The following is a 17457-nucleotide window of genomic DNA, read 5'->3' as shown; positions in this document are numbered from 1 at the left end:
CGAGTCGCTGGAACAGACGTGACGACGCTACGTCAGAACAATAAACAGCTTTATGTGTTCTAACACTAACTAACTGTGTGTGTGTGTGTGTGTGTGTGTGTGTGTGTGTGTGTGTGCGCGCGCGCGGAGGAAAACAACCAACAGGCCTCAAAGAAAACATGTTGTTTAGTTTTAGTGCTGAGAGAGAGAGAGAGAGAGAGAGAGAGAGAGAGAGAGAGAGAGAGAGAGAGAGAGAGAGAGAGAGAGAGAGAGAGAGAGAGAGAGAGAGAGAGAGAGAGAGAGAGAGAGAGAGAGAGAGAGAGAGAGAGAGAGAGAGAGAGAGAGAGAGAGAGAGAGAGAGAGAGAGACAGAGAGAGAGAGAGAGAGAGAGAGAGAGAGAACCAGTTGTTTGTCTTCTGACGCCCTCTAGCGGCTCACTGATCCCAGTGTTCCCAGTATAACTCGAACCCCGACTGATAAAACAACAGCAAACCATCATAAACTGGTCAAACTGGTGCTGGTTGGACCACTAAAACACCAGCTCAGATTATTAAAAGAATAGTTTTAGACTGAACAATAACATGTGGAATTATTCCTTTAATAAAAGATGTTTTATTTAAAGTTACACGTTTGATCAACAGGCTTCTGTAACAATCACCAGTCTTAATAATTCATTAATTAATTATTGCAGTTCATCAGTTATCAGTATTTACAGTAAATATATCAAATATCATCGCTATCTTTCAGTCACAAAGCTGCTCAAAAAGTTTAAACTAAAACGTCACATCAAACTGAATAAGTACAATCTAGTACTATTGAAGTAGAAATATAAAACGTGTCAAATGATGAATTTCAAATACGTTAAAATTGTGAAAGAAAGTCACTTTGTAGTGCGTGCAGATTAAATCAACATTCATCAGTGTTTTTGTTCTTATTCTCTCAGACGGCCTCCAGGCTTCTGGCTTCTGCTGCTATGCATTCTGGGAAATGTGGTTTCTACTCTGGGGTCCAGGAGGCATCATCAACAGGTAGGAGTTCCTCTAAAGGTCGATGTTAGCTTACAGTTCTCTGCATTGTGAAGGTCCGGGTTGCTGCAGGGTTTTGGTGGACTAGTAGAGGTCTCTCAGGTCTCCGTAGGACTAGTAGAGGTCTCTCAGGTCTCCGTAGGACTAGTTCAGGTCTCTGATGTCTCGGTAGCTCTCGGAGACGGTCGTACTCCAGTTCCTCTGCAGTCTGTACTTTGTGTCTTTCAGCTGGATGTTGACCGACGAGACCTTCTTAACGGACCACGACACGGCTTCTCTGAACGACTGCTCTCTGGCGGTGAAGAGGACGAATATCTGAACCCCCTGAAAACCCTGAAAACAACAACATGAAGATTAGTTTATTATTTATTTTAAAACATTCAGGCTGGTTTTTAGTGTTTTCCTGTAAATGAACTTGGAGGTTTAGAACCTGAAGCTGGAGCCACTTGATCCTTTACAAACAAATAAACCGTATAAACTGTTAAACAAAAAACGCACCTGTGTGGTTGTACAGAGGCAGAAGAGGATGCTGAAGACCAGGTGGGTGTGTCCGGTAGTGACCAGAACCAGGTACCCCAGAGACCAGGACAGACCCAGTACTACCACCAGTGAGAAACTGTTGAGGAACTTCTTCCACGAAAACTCTTTGATGCTACAAGATATCGATGACAAAGTCGTAATATTTAAAGAACAACGTTGTTGTTAAAGTGAAATCAGGAGAGGACGGATGAGGACTCGTTACCTTTTCAGGATCAGAACCAACAGAACCATGTTGTAGATCAGGATCAGACTGACAGGAAGCAGGAAACCCCAAAACATGGGCTTCCCAAAGTGGAACCGTTTGTTCTGGTCCAGAGCGGCGAGCCAGCAACTAACAAAGAAAACAACCGAGTTCAGATTAAAACTAGACGTCTCACAGATAATAAACTATTGAATGAATAACAACAGTAATGGACGCACAACTCCTCCTGTCGGTATCCCAGGGGGTCGTCCACGCTGTAGGTGGCGCCCAGTGTGATCGCCATGATGGCGGCCGGGACTCCTGAGACGACACAGAAAGTAAAAATATTGTGGGTTGGTGGGTTGCATCAGGGAGGGCATCCGGTGTAAAACCTATACCAAATCAGATAATCCGCGTGGGTTTACTCCGGGTTCTCCGGTTTCTCCAACCACCAAAAGATGTATCCCCCCCAGTGCTCTGTGAATGGTGGTTACGTCAGGAAGGACATCCGGCGTAAAACCTACGCCAAATCAGATGATACGCTGGAACTTTGGCTTATGACCAGGGCGGTGCTGTGGTTAGCACTGGCACCATGTTCTCCCCGTGTTCGCGTGGGTTTACTCCGGGTTCCCCGGTTTCTCCCACCACCAAAATATGTATCCAAAGTTGAAAGTTGGACAACAACAACTTTGGTTTATGACCAAATAGCTGCAGAACTGATGACATTCATCAGCCCCCGCTGGACTTAGCTGCATGCTAACATGCTAACCCTATGAACCATTGTGAGCATGTTAGCATTTAGCTCAAAGCACAGAAATGCTAACATGGCTGCAGACTGTCAGTCTGGGTTGGATTATTTTTCTGAGTGTTTGGTTGTGGTTTGTTGAACCTCGTACCCCATCCTACGGCGAAGCTGAGTGGCGTCCAGAACGCAGGAAGACTATGGTCCTTGACCCGCAGCATCACAGTGCCGTAAACGCTGTTCCACACGAAGGTGGCTAACAGGAAGAAGTGAAGCAGAGCTGCCACCGCCGAACACGAGCCTCCGTCTGGCTCCACGTGTTCATCGGAGTCCAGGATGGCGTTGGTTCGGGTGTCGACCTCCACCGGAGCGTCCCGTCTGCTGGAGTTTCCGACTCCGGTGACGAAGGTGATGATGAAGGCCAGCAGGCTGAAGCAGATAGACAGCAGAGCGATCTGGGAGTCCTTGACTTCGTCCTCGTCCTTTTTCTGAAAGCTAAAGATGGAAGAAAGAAGTATTGAGATCATTTAGAGTAGTAAAAGTACTCACACTAGCAGCTCCATAAATATAATCTACAACGTAACGTGGTCCTACTTGACTTTAAGGTGATGAATTATCGTAACGATCAAACCCAGAATAGAAAAGGAAAGTCCGACAACAGAAATGGCGCCGAGGGCTTCAGCGTATTCATAGTTCGCTCTGAACGACTGAAACAGAAACACACAATCACGAGTTCAGTCCGATAAAACGTCAGTTTGATGTTAAACTCGTCAACATGTCGGTGCAGAGTTTGTTCACCCAGAGAGCGGCGAAGTTGGTGGTGTGGTTGCAGAAACATCGGAGGAGTCCGTCGGAAGCGTTTCCTTTAGAGCAGCCGGCGGTGCTCCAGTCCTGCAGATCGTAGTCCCAGAAAACACAAGCGAAGTCGAACAGAGACGTCCCGTTCATCACCTGAAACAGCAGCAGATACAACATCTACAACTCTATCTTTATTAGTCACTAAAAAGCTACACAGACAAGCTAGCGAGCTAACTAGCCAGTTCCAGAGACAGAAGGTTTTCTTACCGTTGGTCTGAACAGCATCTCCACGTGTTGCGGCACCACGCGGCGCCCCTGACCTTGGACGGTGGCCGACAGGACCCTGATGGTGGTCCGCCGCGGCCTGTAGCGCCTCGACCTGAAGAAACGATCGTTCTGGTAGAGGACGAAGCCCAGCGAGACGTTCGCCGGCTTCTGCCGAACGCCGAACGCTTCGTCTTCACCAGAGAAACACATTTACGTTCTTATTAGTAGAACATGGAAGAACTTTGTGGAGAACATCAGGTGAAACTACGGGTAGTTTATTACTAAAATAACGTTTACAGTCAACCGCCCAGCTAGTAGAATCACTCAAGAGTAGAAACCTCACCTGGTGGGAATCGTACGTAGACCACGGCGTCGGCTATGAACCCGTTTTCCACCACGACCGTTGACGTGTTGGTGTTCAGCTGAATGCGGTCGGCTACGAAGCTGCCAGACGTTCCTACAGAGAAACAGAGTTTAACTTCTAAAGACGACGACTCACGATGCTCCGATATCTTTGAGATGTTTGTTTACAGAATAGTGAACGTATGAATTAAATGTTGATTATTTTTGCCTCTTTCAGGCTCCCGTAGGACCTCCACATCAAGACAACGCTGCATCATCTGGTGAGTACCGAGGCTTTTATCATCTACACATTACTTCTGTTTCACTTTGATCAAGCTGGTGTGATACTGCGTTCATGTCTTAGATTACTGAAGAAAGCTTCTATTAAGCGTCTGTTTTCTTTGATTTCCAAGTGGATTTATGGACGTTTACTCGCGTTGGACATCAGATAGATTATATTGTTACTGGTGTTTAAATGAAGAAGACGAGAAGAACAAAGAGACCAAACAGAGTAGGACACAAAGCTGAATAATCATAAAACCATAAAAAGCTTTACTGTTTTATCCAGCAGATTAAATAACACCACAGCAGCACCTCCATGTGGATTTTGGACTAATTAAACTGAACCACCTCATATAACCTGGACATAATGTAGACTCTCTCAGACCTGTAGCAGGACACAAGATCAGATAAAACTAGAAGGGCACACTATTTCTATTCCATCTGTTTGATTCTTAATTTTTTTTTTTTAAATAGATATATTTTTTAATTTATTTTATTTAGTTTATTTTTAATTAATTGACATTATATTATTTTATTTATTTTATATTTATTTATTTAGTCGTTTTTATTAAATTTTTTATTATTTGTCGTTTTTTATTTTGGTTTGTTTATTTTTAGTTTGTCGTTTTTTTAATTTTTTAATTTCTTTAATTTCTTTATTTTTAATTATTTGTCTTTTTTATTTTTTTTATTAAGTTTATATTTAATTATTTGTCGTTGTTTTATTTTATTTAGTTTATATTTCTAAACCTTCTAAACTCCTTTTCTGGTTGGATAAAACCAGGTCCGAATCATCAGTTAGAAACGACCCTGACCTGAGAGAGACGTGAACTGGACCCCCTGAGTGTCGGCTGCAGGGATCTGAGCCGACAGGACCACCAGGTTCGGTTGAACCACCTGAGACCGGGACGCGCCGACACTGAGGCTGAGGTTGACCGCGAGCTGGTCCAGGGTCACCGTCAGGCTGTAGATATAAATGTATAGAAGACGTCATCTTAAAGCTGAAATCAAAGCCTGAACTGGTGGTGAGATGGTGTTTACCCCAGCATAGCGTTGTCTTCCTCGCCACCGTCCGGCGTGCTGGCGTTCAGCAGCTGGCTGACGGTTGCTACCGCTGACACCCGGACACTCTGCAACACAAACATTAACACGATGAGTACAAGCTACGATGACTATATCATAGTAGTATACACAGTAGTATATCATAGTTCCTCAGTTCTGTGGTTCGTACCTCGGTGGCGTTTGGCGACAGCAGCAGCGTGTTGGCGATCTGAGCTGCTGCCGTGATGTTTTCAGCCGTCAGCTCTTCAGGTTTGGAGGTCAGAATCTGAGTGCTCGCCGCCAGCTTCTCTAAATCCTCCGGACTGGTGAGCTGAGACAGGAAACACATTATTCATGGAGTTAGAGTAGTACCTTCAGGGACAGATTACTACCTCCTGGAGATAGAGTAGTACCTTCTGGGACAGTGGTTAGATTGGTACCTCCTGGAGATAGAGTAGTACCTTCTGGGACAGATTACTACCTCCCGGAGATAGAGTAGTACCTTCAGGGACAGTGGTTAGATTAGTACCTCCTAGAGATAGAGTAGTACCTTCTGGGACAGTGGTTAGATTACTACCTGTTGGAGATAGAGTAGTACCTTCTGGGACAGTGGTTAGATTGGTACCTCCTGGAGATAGAGTAGTACCTTCTGGGACAGTGGTTAGATTACTACCTCCTGGAGATAGAGTAGTACCTTCTGGGACAGTGGTTAGATTGGTACCTGCTGGAGATAGAGTAGTACCTTCTGGGACAGTGGTTAGATTAGTACCTGCTGGAGATAGAGTAGTACCTTCGGGGACAGTGATTAGATTACTACCTCCTGGAGATAGAGTAGTACCTTCTGGGACAGTGGTTAGATTAGTACCTCCTGGAGATAGAGTAGTACCTTCTGGGACAGTGGTTAGATTACTACCTGCTGGAGATAGAGTAGTACCTTCTGGGACAGTGGTTAGATTACTACCTCCTGGAGATAGAGTAGTACCTTCGGGGACAGTGATTAGATTACTACCTCCTGGAGATAAAGTAGTACCTTCTGGGACAGTGATTAGATTACTACCTCCTGGAGATAGAGTAGTACCTTCGGGGACAGTGATTAGATTACTACCTCCTGGAGATAGAGTAGTACCTTCTGGGACAGTGGTTAGATTAGTACCTCCTGGAGATAGAGTAGTACCTTCTAGGATAGTGGTCCTACGTTATTCTAAACTGAAAAAGGATCGTATATCAAACTGGAACTGTCTGGACATTCAGGTGTGTCTCCACCATTTACTGTAAAAAAAACAGTCTTTCTCACATTTTGTTGTAAGTCGCTGAGCGTCTGGTCACACTGGAGGACCTGTGGCGGACGCTGGAAACTCGGCTGTCCGTTCTTGGTGGAACATCTGGTGGAAGCCCGGGGTTTACCAGCTGGATGGAAACAGTGGAATTTAAAGTGCTGTATATTATGGTGTACCCGACCAGACTGATACCTCGATGGATGGTAGAAACTTACCACCACTCGTTCCTTTTGGACAAGTTTCTTTAGAATAAGCGAACCAGCCGATGGGTGTGATTGGGAAACTGAAACCCTCCAACTCTTCGACTTGGCAGAAGTTTTCTATGAGGATAAGTTTAATGACCGATGAGCTGCGTTGTTGAAGATCTTTACGTTTTCTTGTACTGTTGTTGTTAAACCCGACTTACCTTCTGAGCAGGTCTCTCCGGTCCATTCATCAGGACAGATACAGACCCCGTTCAGTGATACCCCACCATTATCACACACCAGAGGAGTGGTGGTAGGGGGAGTAGTGCTGGTAGGAGTAGTACTGGTAGTAGTAGTAGTAGTACTGGTAGTAGTAGTAGTAGTACTGGTAGTAGTAGTAGTAGTAGGATTAGGAGCAGCAGTAGTAGTAGCAGTAGGAGCAGTAGTAGTAGTAGGATAAGGAGAAGCAGTAGCAGTAGCAGTAGGAGCAGTAGTAGTAGTAGTAGGATAAGGAGAAGGAGTAGCAGCAGTAGTAGTAGTAGTACTGGTAGTAGTAGCAGTAGTAGGATTAGGAGCAGCAGTAGTAGTAGCAGTAGGAGCAGTAGTAGTAGTAGTAGGATAAGGAGAAGGAGTAGCAGCAGTAGTAGTAGTAGTACTGGTAGTAGTAGCAGTAGTAGGATTAGGAGCAGCAGTAGTAGTAGCAGTAGGAGCAGTAGTAGTAGTAGGATAAGGAGAAGCAGTAGCAGTAGCAGTAGGAGCAGTAGTAGGAGTAGTAGTAGTAGTAGGATCAAAAGTAGTAGTATTCAAAGCAGTAGTAGTGGTAGGATCAGTAGTATCAGTAGCAGGAGCAAGAGTAGTAGTATTTAAAGTAGTAGTGGTAGTAGTAGGAGCAGCAGTAGGATCAGCAGTAGTAGGACCAGCAGTAGTAGGATCAGCAGTAGTAGGATCAGTAGTATCAGTAGCAGGAGCAAGAGTAGTAGTATTTAAAGTAGAAGTAGTAGTAGTAGTAGGAGCAGCAGTAGGATCAACAGTAGTAGGACCAGCAGCAGTAGTAGCAGGAGCAAGAGTAGTAGTATTTAAAGTAGAAGTAGTAGTAGTAGGAGCAGCAGTAGGATCAGCAGTAGTAGGACCAGTAGTATCAGTAGCAGGAGCAAGAGTAGTAGTATTTAAAGTAGTAGTAGTAGTAGGAGCAGCAGTAGGACTAGCAGTAGTAGGATCAGCAGTAGTAGGACCAGCAGTAGTAGGACCAGCAGTAGTAGGATCAGCAGTAGTAGGACCTGCAGTAGTAGGATCAGCAGTAGTAGTAGGAGAAGTAGTAGTAGGGCCAGCAGTAGTAGGACCAGCAGTAGTAGGACCAGCAGTAGCACTAGCAGTAGTAGGACCAGCAGTAGTAGGATCAGCAGTAGTAGTAGGAGAAGTAGTAGTAGGACCAGCAGTAGTAGAATCAGCAGTAGTAGGATCAGCAGTAATAGTAGGATCAGCAGTAGTAGGACCAGCAGTAGCACTAGCAGTAGTAGGACCAGCAGTAGTAGGATCAGCAGTAGTAGTAGGAGAAGTAGTAGTAGGACCAGCAGTAGTAGAATCAGCAGTAGTAGGATCAGCAGTAATAGTAGGATCAGCAGTAGTAGGACTAGCAGTAGTAGAATCAGCAGTAGTAGGACCTGCAGTAGTAGGATCAGCAGTAGTAGTAGGATCAGCAGTAGTAGAATCAGCAGTAGTAGGATCAGCAGTAATAGTAGGATCAGCAGTAGTAGGACCAGCAGTAGCACTAGCAGTAGTAGGACCAGCAGTAGTAGGATCAGCAGTAGTAGTAGGAGAAGTAGTAGTAGGACCAGCAGTAGTAGAATCAGCAGTAGTAGGATCAGCAGTAATAGGATCAGCAGTAATAGTAGGATCAGCAGTAGTAGGACTAGCAGTAGTAGAATCAGCAGTAGTAGGACCTGCAGTAGTAGGATCAGCAGTAGTAGTAGGACCAGCAGTAGTAGGACCAGTAGTATCAGTAGCAGGAGCAAGAGTAGTAGTATTTAAAGTAGTAGTAGTAGTAGTAGGACCAGCAGTAGTAGAATCAGCAGTAGTAGGATCAGCAGTAATAGTAGGATCAGCAGTAGTAGGACTAGCAGTAGTAGAATCAGCAGTAGTAGGACCTGCAGTAGTAGGATCAGCAGTAGTAGTAGGACCAGCAGTAGTAGGACCAGTAGTATCAGTAGCAGGAGCAAGAGTAGTAGTATTTAAAGTAGTAGTAGTAGTAGTAGTAGGAACACCAGTAGTAGCTGTAGGTGTTGTTGTGGTGTTCTGAGCTCCAGTTCTTGAGGCCAGATGAACCACTATGAGGAGACAGATCATTATTACAATAATTAGTTGATAGGAAGAAGTCGTTTTTTTACGGTAGTAGTAGTAGTAGTAGTAGTATAGTAGTAGTAGTAGTAGTATAGTAGTAGTATAGTATAGTGTAGTATAGTAGTATATATATATATATGCAGCTCTAAACAAACCCTGTACATCATCCTGACTCCTCCTGAAACGTCCACAGTAAAAGAACAAAGTGAAGTTGTCTAACCCAGAGTGAAGAGTTAATGAAACCTGCTATAGTCACACGTATATAAACGTGTATATATATATATATACATATATATATATACATATAGACATATACATATATCTATATGTATATGTCTATATGTATATATAGTAGTGAAGTTGTCTAACCCAGAGTGAAGAGTTAATGAGACCTGCTATAGTCACACGTATATAAACGTGTATATATATATATGTATATATAGATATATATACATATATCTATATATACATATATAGACATATACATATATCTATATGTATATGTCTATATATAGTAGTGAAGTTGTCTCACCCAGAGTGAAGAGGACCAGGAACCAGGAGTCCATGTTGCTGTCTGAGCTGCAGAGACAGTTTGATCACATTTGTTACTGAACGTCAATAAAATCATAAAAATCATAAAGATCTGACGTTGAAGTCATAAAACAGTTCAGCAGCTCAAAGTTCTTCATCACCTGTTGAAAACAAACCAGACGTCACAACGTTCATCCATTCAGAGTTTGAGCTGATCAATGTCCCGTTAGTTCATTAGTGTTAGTTCTAACGCTGACCTCATCAGGAGGTTGATTATTGATCATCTGATCTGAGAAACATGATCAATAAAAGGGAAACAGATGATCCTCTTAATGAGCCTCAGAGAGTCCAGTACATCTGGTCTCTCAGACCTCCTGAGTCCACCAAGAGGAGGACTGGTCTGGTCTCTCAGACCTCCTGAGTCCACCAAGAGGAGGACCGGTCTGGTCTCTCAGACCTCCTGAGTCCACCAAGAGGAGGACCGGTCTGGTCTCTCAGACCTCCTGAGTCCACCAAGAGGAGGACTGGTCTGGTCTCTCAGACCTCCTGAGTCCACCAAGAGGAGGACCGGTCTGGTCTCTCAGACCTCCTGAGTCCACCAACAGGAGGACAGGTCTGGTCTCTCAGACCTCCTGAGTCCACCAAGAGGAGGACCGGTCTGGTCTCTCAGACCTCCTGAGTCCACCAAGAGGAGGACCGGTCTGGTCTCTCAGACCTCCTGAGTCCACCAACAGGAGGACAGGTCTGGTCTCTCAGACCTCCTGAGTCCACCAAGAGGAGGACAGGTCTGGTCTCTTAGACCTCCTGAGTCCACCAAGAGGAGGACAGGTCTGGTCTCTCAGACCTCCTGAGTCCACCAAGAGGAGGACCGGTCTGGTCTCTCAGACCTCCTGAGTCCACCAACAGGAGGACCGGTCTGGTCTCTCAGACCTCCTGAGTCCACCAAGAGGAGGACTGGTCTGGTCTCTCAGACCTCCTGAGTCCACCAAGAGGAGGACAGGTCTGGTCTCTTAGACCTCCTGAGTCCACCAAGAGGAGGACCGGTCTGGTCTCTCAGACCTCCTGAGTCCGCCAAGAGGAGGACCGGTCTGGTCTCTCAGACCTCCTGAGTCCACCAAGAGGAGGACAGGTCTGGTCTCTCAGACCTCTTGAGTCCACCAAGAGGAGGACCTGTTGTTCTCCCTCTGAACCAATCAGCTGTCGGATCACTGATTAACCGTTCACGGTCTGCTGGAGGTCGGCTTCATGTGATGTAACTCTCTCAAATATTTAACCCAACCAGGAACCAAGAGACAAGAACCAGGAACCAGGAACCAAGAGACAGGAACCTGGAGCCAGGAACCAGGAGACAAGAACCAGGGTCCAGGGTCCAGGGACCAGGAACCAGGAACCAAGAGACAAGAACCAGGGTCCAGGGTCCAGGGACCAGGAACCAAGAGACAAGAACCAGGAACCAGGAACCAAGAGACATGAACCAGGGTCCAGGGTCCAGGGACCAGGAACCAGGAACCAAGAGACAGGAACCTGGAGACAAGAACCAGGAACCAAGAGACAAGAACCAGGGTCCAGGGACCAGGAACCAGGAACCAAGAGACAGGAACCTGGAGACAAGAACCAGGAACCAAGAGACAAGAACCAGGGTCCAGGATCCAGGGACCAGGAACCAGGAACCAGGAACCAGTCAGTAGATGTGATGTGAGTTTGTTTGAGGTTTTATTTCAGAGTTTAAACTTCTGTTCAGGTTCAGTCCCGTTACTGTTACTAGAGAAACACATCTCACACTTTGTATTTGTACTTTTACTACGTACTACTGCTGCCCTCACAAAGTACTACTGTAGCCCTCAGAGTACTACTGTAGCCCTCACAAAGTACTACTGTAGCCCTCACAGAGTACTACTGTAGCCCTCACAAAGTACTACTGTAGCCCTCACAGAGTACTACTGTAGCCCTCACAAAGTACTACTGCTGCCCTCACAAAGTACTACTGCTGCCCTCACAAAGTACTACTGCTGCCCTCACAAAGTACTACTGCTGCCCTCACAAAGTACTACTGTAGCCCTCACAGAGTACTACTGTAGCCCTCACAGAGTACTACTGCTGCCCTCACAAAGTACTACTGTAGCCCTCACAAAGTACTACTGTAGCCCTCACAAAGTACTACTGTAGCCCTCACAGAGTACTACTGTAGCCCTCACAGAGTACTACTGTAGCCCTCACAAAGTACTACTGTAGCCCTCACAAAGTACTACTGTAGCCCTCACAAAGTACTACTGTAGCCCTCACAGAGTACTACTGCTGCCCTCACAAAGTACTACTGCTGCCCTCACAAAGTACTACTGTAGCCCTCACAGAGTACTACTGTAGCCCTCACAGAGTACTACTGTAGCCCTCACAAAGTACTACTGCTGCCCTCACAAAGTACTACTGTAGCCCTCACAGAGTACTACTGTAGCCCTCACAAAGTACTACTGTAGCCCTCACAGAGTACTACTGCTGCCCTCACAAAGTATTACTGTAGCCCTCACAGAGTACTACTGTAGCCCTCACAGAGTACTACTGTAGCCCTCACAGAGTACTACTGTAGCCCTCACAGAGTACTACTGCTGCCCTCACAGAGTACTACTGTAGCCCTCACAGAGTACTACTGTAGCCCTCACAGAGTACTACTGTAGCCCTCACAAAGTACTACTGTAGCCCTCACAGAGTACTACTGTAGCCCTCACAGAGTACTACTGTAGCCCTCACAGAGTACTACTGTAGCCCTCACAAAGTACTACTGTAGCCCTCACAGAGTACTACTGTAGCCCTCACAAAGTACTACTGTAGCCCTCACAGAGTACTACTGTAGCCCTCACAGAGTACTACTGTAGCCCTCACAGAGTACTACTGTAGCCCTCACAGAGTACTACTGTAGCCCTCACAGAGTACTACTGTAGCCCTCACAGAGTACTACTGTAGCCCTCACAGAGTACTACTGTAGCCCTCACAAAGTACTACTGTAGCCCTCACAAAGTACTACTGTAGCCCTCACAAAGTACTACTGTAGCCCTCACAGAGTACTACTGTAGCCCTCACAAAGTACTACTGTAGCCCTCAAAGTACTACTGTAGCCCTCAAAGTACTACTGTAGCCCTCAAAGTACTACTGTAGCCCTCACAAAGTACTACTGTAGCCCTCACAGAGTACTACTGTAGCCCTCACAGAGTACTACTGTAGCCCTCACAGAGTACTACTGTAGCCCTCACAAAGTACTACTGTAGCCCTCACAAAGTACTACTGTAGCCCTCACAAAGTACTACTGTAGCCCTCACAAAGTACTACTGTAGCCCTCACAGAGTACTACTGTAGCCCTCACAAAGTACTACTGTAGCCCTCAAAGTACTACTGTAGCCCTCAAAGTACTACTGTAGCCCTCAAAGTACTACTGTAGCCCTCACAAAGTACTACTGTAGCCCTCACAAAGTACTACTGTAGCCCTCACAGAGTACTACTGTAGCCCTCACAGAGTACTACTGTAGCCCTCACAGAGTACTACTGTAGCCCTCACAGAGTACTACTGTAGCCCTCACAGAGTACTACTGTAGCCCTCACAGAGTACTACTGTAGCCGGCAGTATGAACGTTGCCGGGACACAGTTGACCTTTGACCCTCTAGCTCATAGATCCGCGGTGCAAAGGATTGTGGGTCAGAACAGCCGGCTGGCTTCATCCTGCAGAACGTGACCGGATGTATACTGAGTACTACTGAGTACTACTGAGTACTACTGAGTACTACTGAGTACTACTGAGTACTATTGAGTTCTGGGACATAGTACATCTCTAGGTAGTAGTAGTAGTATCTGTAGTAGTACTAGTATTGAATGGTAGTACTGAGTGTTGGTCTGTAGGTAGTAGTAGTAGTATCTGTAGGTAGTATTGTATAGTAGTAGTACTAGTATTGAATGGTAGTACTGAGTGTTTGTGTACAGAGTCTCAGAGAGTCTCTGTAATGATTGTCAGTCAGCTGAACCTCAGAACCGTTTGATCATTCAGACCTCTGGACTCCTGTTTACACAGAGGGGGGGGTGTAGGAGGGTTATAGGAGGGTTATAGGAGGGTTGTAGGAGGGTTGTAGGAGGGTTGTAGGAGGGTTGTAGGAGGGTTTCTGAGGGGTTGTGGGGGGCTGGTGGTTTTAGAGAGGTGTAACTGGTCTCTGGTCTTCATTCAGTCATCATGGCTCAGCTGGTGGAGTGTGTTCCAAACTTCTCTGAAGGTCGAGACCAACAGGTTCGTCTATTTAACCTCTTATACATATCTCTCTATATATATACCTCTAGATCTATATATCTATATCTGTTCTACATATACCTAGATCTATATACCTAGATCTATATCTCTAGATCTGTTCTACATATATCTCTATGTTCTAAATGATTAGCTGCATGTTGTCTCAGTCTGTTGAGTATTAAAGAGAAACACTCAGTACAAGTAACGTAAAGTACAAGTACCACAGCGTTGTACTATCTCAGTACCACAGCGTTGTACTATCTCAGTACTACGGCATTGTACTATCTCAGTACCACAGCGTTGTACTATCTCAGTACTACGGCATTGTACTATCTCAGTACCACAGCGTTGTACTATCTCAGTACTACGGCATTGTACTATCTCAGTACCACAGCGTTGTACTATCTCAGTACCACGGCGTTGTACTATCTCAGTACTACGGCGTTGTACTATCTCAGTACCACAGCGTTGTACTATCTCAGTACCACAGCGTTGTACTATCTCAGTACTACGGCATTGTACTATCTCAGTACTACGGCATTGTACTATCTCAGTACCACAGCGTTGTACTATCTCAGTACTACGGCATTGTACTATCTCAGTACCACAGCGTTGTACTATCTCAGTACTACGGCGTTGTACTATCTCAGTACTACGGCGTTGTACTATCTCAGTACCACAGCGTTGTACTATCTCAGTACCACAGCGTTGTACTATCTCAGTACTACGGCGTTGTACTATCTCAGTACCACAGCGTTGTACTATCTCAGTACTACGGCGTTGTACTATCTCAGTACTACGGCGTTGTACTATCTCAGTACCACAGCGTTGTACTATCTCAGTACTACGGCGTTGTACTATCTCAGTACCACAGCGTTGTACTATCTCAGTACTATGGCGTTGTACTATCTCAGTACCACAGCGTTGTACTATCTCAGTACCACAGCGTTGTACTATCTCAGTACTATGGCGTTGTACTATCTCAGTACCACGGCGTTGTACTATTGGTGGTAACCATTAAAGCCGGTTGTCGTTGCCGTCAGGTGATCGACGCCATCTCGGCGGCCATCTCCGGTACGGCGGGCTGCAGCCTGCTGGACGTCGACCCCGGAGCCTCCACCAACAGGACCGTCTACACCTTCGTGGGCTCGCCGGCCGCCGTGGTGGACGGGGCGCTGAACGCCGCCCAGCGGGCCTTCAGCCTCATCGACATGAGCAAACACTCAGGTCAGCAGGTCTACCTCATTAACATCAACAGGAAGTGTTACACAGCTACCTCATTAACATGTGTTACCCAACAGGAAGTGTTACCCAACAGGAAGCAGCTGACCCGTGTGTGTGTTACCTGTTCAGGTGAGCATCCTCGGACCGGAGCGCTGGACGTCTGTCCCTTCATCCCCGTCCAGAACGTCTCCATGGACGACTGCGTCCACTGCGCCGACGTCTTCGGACAGAAGCTGGCAGAGATGCTGCACGTCCCCGGTGAGACGCCACGCTACCACCGATCAATGACCGATCAATGACCGATCAATAACTGATCAATGACCGATCAATGACCGATCAATAACCGATCAATGACCGATCAATAACCAATCAATGACCGATCAATAACCAATCAATGACCGATCAATGACCGATCAATAACCGATCAATGACTGATCAATGACTGATCAATGACCGATCAATAACCGATCAATGACTGATCAATGACCGATCAATAACCGATCAATAACTGATCAATAACCGATCAATAACTGATCAATGACTGATCAATGACCGATCAATAACCGATCAATAACTAATCAATGACCGATCAATAACTAATCAATGACTGATCAATGACTGATCAATGACCGATCAATAACCGATCAATAACTGATCAATGACTGATCAATGACCGATCAATAACCGATCAATAACTAATCAATGACCGATCAATAACCGATCAATGACTGATTAACCCTTTATGTCCTCACAGTGTATCTGTACGGAGAAGCAGCCCGGAGAGACACGAGAAGAAGTCTCCCGTCCGTCCGAGCCGGAGAGTACGAGGCCTTACCTGACAAGGTGAGTTTACTTCCTGTTTCCTCTTCTAGCATCTATTCATGCAAGGCATTGTGGGAAATGTAGGAGACCAGTAGGCAGCAGCAGGTTCAGTGAAACCAAAAACATAAAATCTGTCTTCAGAAAGTCAGACCAAGAGTTTCCTGTGTTGTTCCTTCCAAAATAAAAGTCCTACAAAACGACTAAAACATCCAAAACAACGTTTAACTAAATAAACCAACAGGAAGTAAAGCGTGTTTCCGTCCTCCAGTTGAAGCGTCCTGATTGGTCCCCTGACTTCGGCCCCGCCCTGTTCGTGCCGTCGTGGGGCGCCACGGTAACCGGCGCTCGGAAGTTCCTCATCGCCTACAACGTGAACCTGATCGGCACCAAGGAGCAGGCTCATCGCATCGCTCTGGACCTCAGGGAGCAGGGCCGCGGGAAAGACCAGGTGCATGCTGGGAGTCTGAGTTCTCATCTGCTATCTTCACTGTTCTTCCTTTAGTGACCTCTAGGTAACCTTTAGTGACCTCTGTGTGACCTTTAGTGACCTCTGTGTGACCTTAAAAGATCTCTGTGTGACCTTTACTCACCTCTAAGTGACCTTTATTGACCCCTGGGTGACCTTTACTCACCTCTACCTGACCTTTAGTGACCTCTAGGTGACCTTTAGTGACTTCTAGGTGACCTTTAGTGACCTCTAGGTGACCTTTAGTGATGTCTTGGTGACTTTAGTGACCTTCAGTGACTTCTAGGTGACCTTTAGTGACCTCTAGGTGACCTTTAGTGACTTCTAGGTGACCTTTAGCGACCTCTAGGTGACCTCTCTGGTGACCTCTCCCTGTCTCTGGAGCAGCCCGGGCGGCTGCAGAAGGTGCAGGGGATGGGCTGGTACCTGGACGAGGCCAACATCGCTCAGGTGTCCACCAACATCCTGGACTGCGAGCTGACCCCCCTCCACGCGGTGCACCAGGAGGTCTGCAGGGAGGCGGAGGTCAGAGGTCGTATTGTTACCGCGTGGTAGTTGTTGGTCTCAGAGGTTTCAGTGAGTTGATCCGGTTCCTCTGGTCCTCCAGGAGCTGAAGCTGCCGGTGGTGGGCTCTCAGATCGTCGGTCTGATCCCTCTGAAGGCCGTCCTGGACTCGGCTGACTTCTTCATCCTCAGAGACCGACTCTTCATCCTGGAAGAGGAGCACAAAGTCCGGCTGGTCAGACGACGCTCTTCATTATTAGATTATTAGATTATTATAGATTATTATATTATTATTATAGATTATTATAATATATATTATGATATTATATTATTCTATGTAACTTTAGATGTGTCTGTGTGTCATCAGGTGATCAGTAAACTGGGTCTGGACTCTCTCGGTCCGTTCAACCCGAAGGAGAGAATCATAGAGTGAGTACTCATAGTATTTATACAGTAGTACTCAGACTGGACTCAGGTAACAGGTGAAGGTTACCCGGTGTTACCCGGTGTTACCCGGTGTTACCTGGTGTTACCTGGTGTTACCTGGTGTTACCCGGTGTTACCCGGTGTTACCCGGTGTTACCTGGTGCTACCTGGTGTTACCTGGTGTTACCCGGTGTTACCCGGTGTTACCTGTGCAGGTACCTGG

At 46.2% G+C, this 17457-nt stretch overlaps 2 protein-coding genes across 3 annotated transcripts; one reads left to right on the top strand and one right to left on the bottom strand.

Annotated features, from left to right (window-relative positions):
• Nucleotides 1–563: 563 nt before the first annotated feature.
• On the bottom strand, nt 564–9789 carry adgrg7.1 (adhesion G protein-coupled receptor G7, tandem duplicate 1). The gene is given in 15 exon segments (XM_074627862.1): nt 564–1328; nt 1503–1875; nt 1965–2046; nt 2622–2962; nt 3062–3174; nt 3266–3418; nt 3533–3723; nt 3876–3989; nt 4972–5120; nt 5198–5286; nt 5388–5528; nt 6492–6604; nt 6690–6794; nt 6881–7203; nt 9785–9789. Coding segments are annotated over 15 exon segments (2472 nt in total). The 3' UTR covers nt 564–1148.
• A 1237-nt stretch (nt 9790–11026) lies between these two features.
• ftcd (formimidoyltransferase cyclodeaminase) lies at nt 11027–17451 on the top strand. Of its 2 annotated transcripts, XM_074626687.1 has the most exons (9): nt 11027–11222; nt 13734–13792; nt 14836–15019; nt 15146–15274; nt 15771–15859; nt 16107–16286; nt 16692–16829; nt 16912–17043; nt 17176–17451. In XM_074626687.1, exons 2-9 carry the CDS (start codon nt 13739–13741, stop codon nt 17239–17241), a joined length of 972 nt encoding a protein of 323 aa, XP_074482788.1. In that variant the 5' UTR covers nt 11027–11222; nt 13734–13738; the 3' UTR covers nt 17242–17451. The 2 variants fall into 2 exon arrangements, with proteins under 2 accessions (XP_074482788.1, XP_074482787.1); XM_074626686.1 differs by lacking the exon at nt 11027–11222 and having other exon boundaries at nt 13661–13792.
• Nucleotides 17452–17457: the final 6 nt, after the last annotated feature.

This window comes from Sebastes fasciatus, chromosome 24, assembly GCF_043250625.1.
Source record: "Sebastes fasciatus isolate fSebFas1 chromosome 24, fSebFas1.pri, whole genome shotgun sequence".
NCBI lineage: Eukaryota > Metazoa > Chordata > Actinopteri > Perciformes > Sebastidae > Sebastes > Sebastes fasciatus.
The sequence above is the reverse complement of the archived record's forward strand: the minus strand, read 5'-3'. Positions and strand labels throughout refer to the sequence as shown.

What these genes read in the sequence shown, in the direction of transcription:
- ftcd (XM_074626687.1), top strand. Translation starts at nt 13,739, where the DNA reads ATGGCTCAGCTGGTGGAGTGTGTTCCAAACTTCTCTGAAGGTCGAGAC. An exon ending in CTGAAGGTCGAGACCAACAG is followed by an intron (nt 13,793 to 14,835) that starts GTTCGTCTATTT and finishes CGTTGCCGTCAG; the next exon opens with GTGATCGACGCCATCTCGGC. An exon ending in AGGAGCACAAAGTCCGGCTG is followed by an intron (nt 17,044 to 17,175) that starts GTCAGACGACGC and finishes GTGTGTCATCAG; the next exon opens with GTGATCAGTAAACTGGGTCT.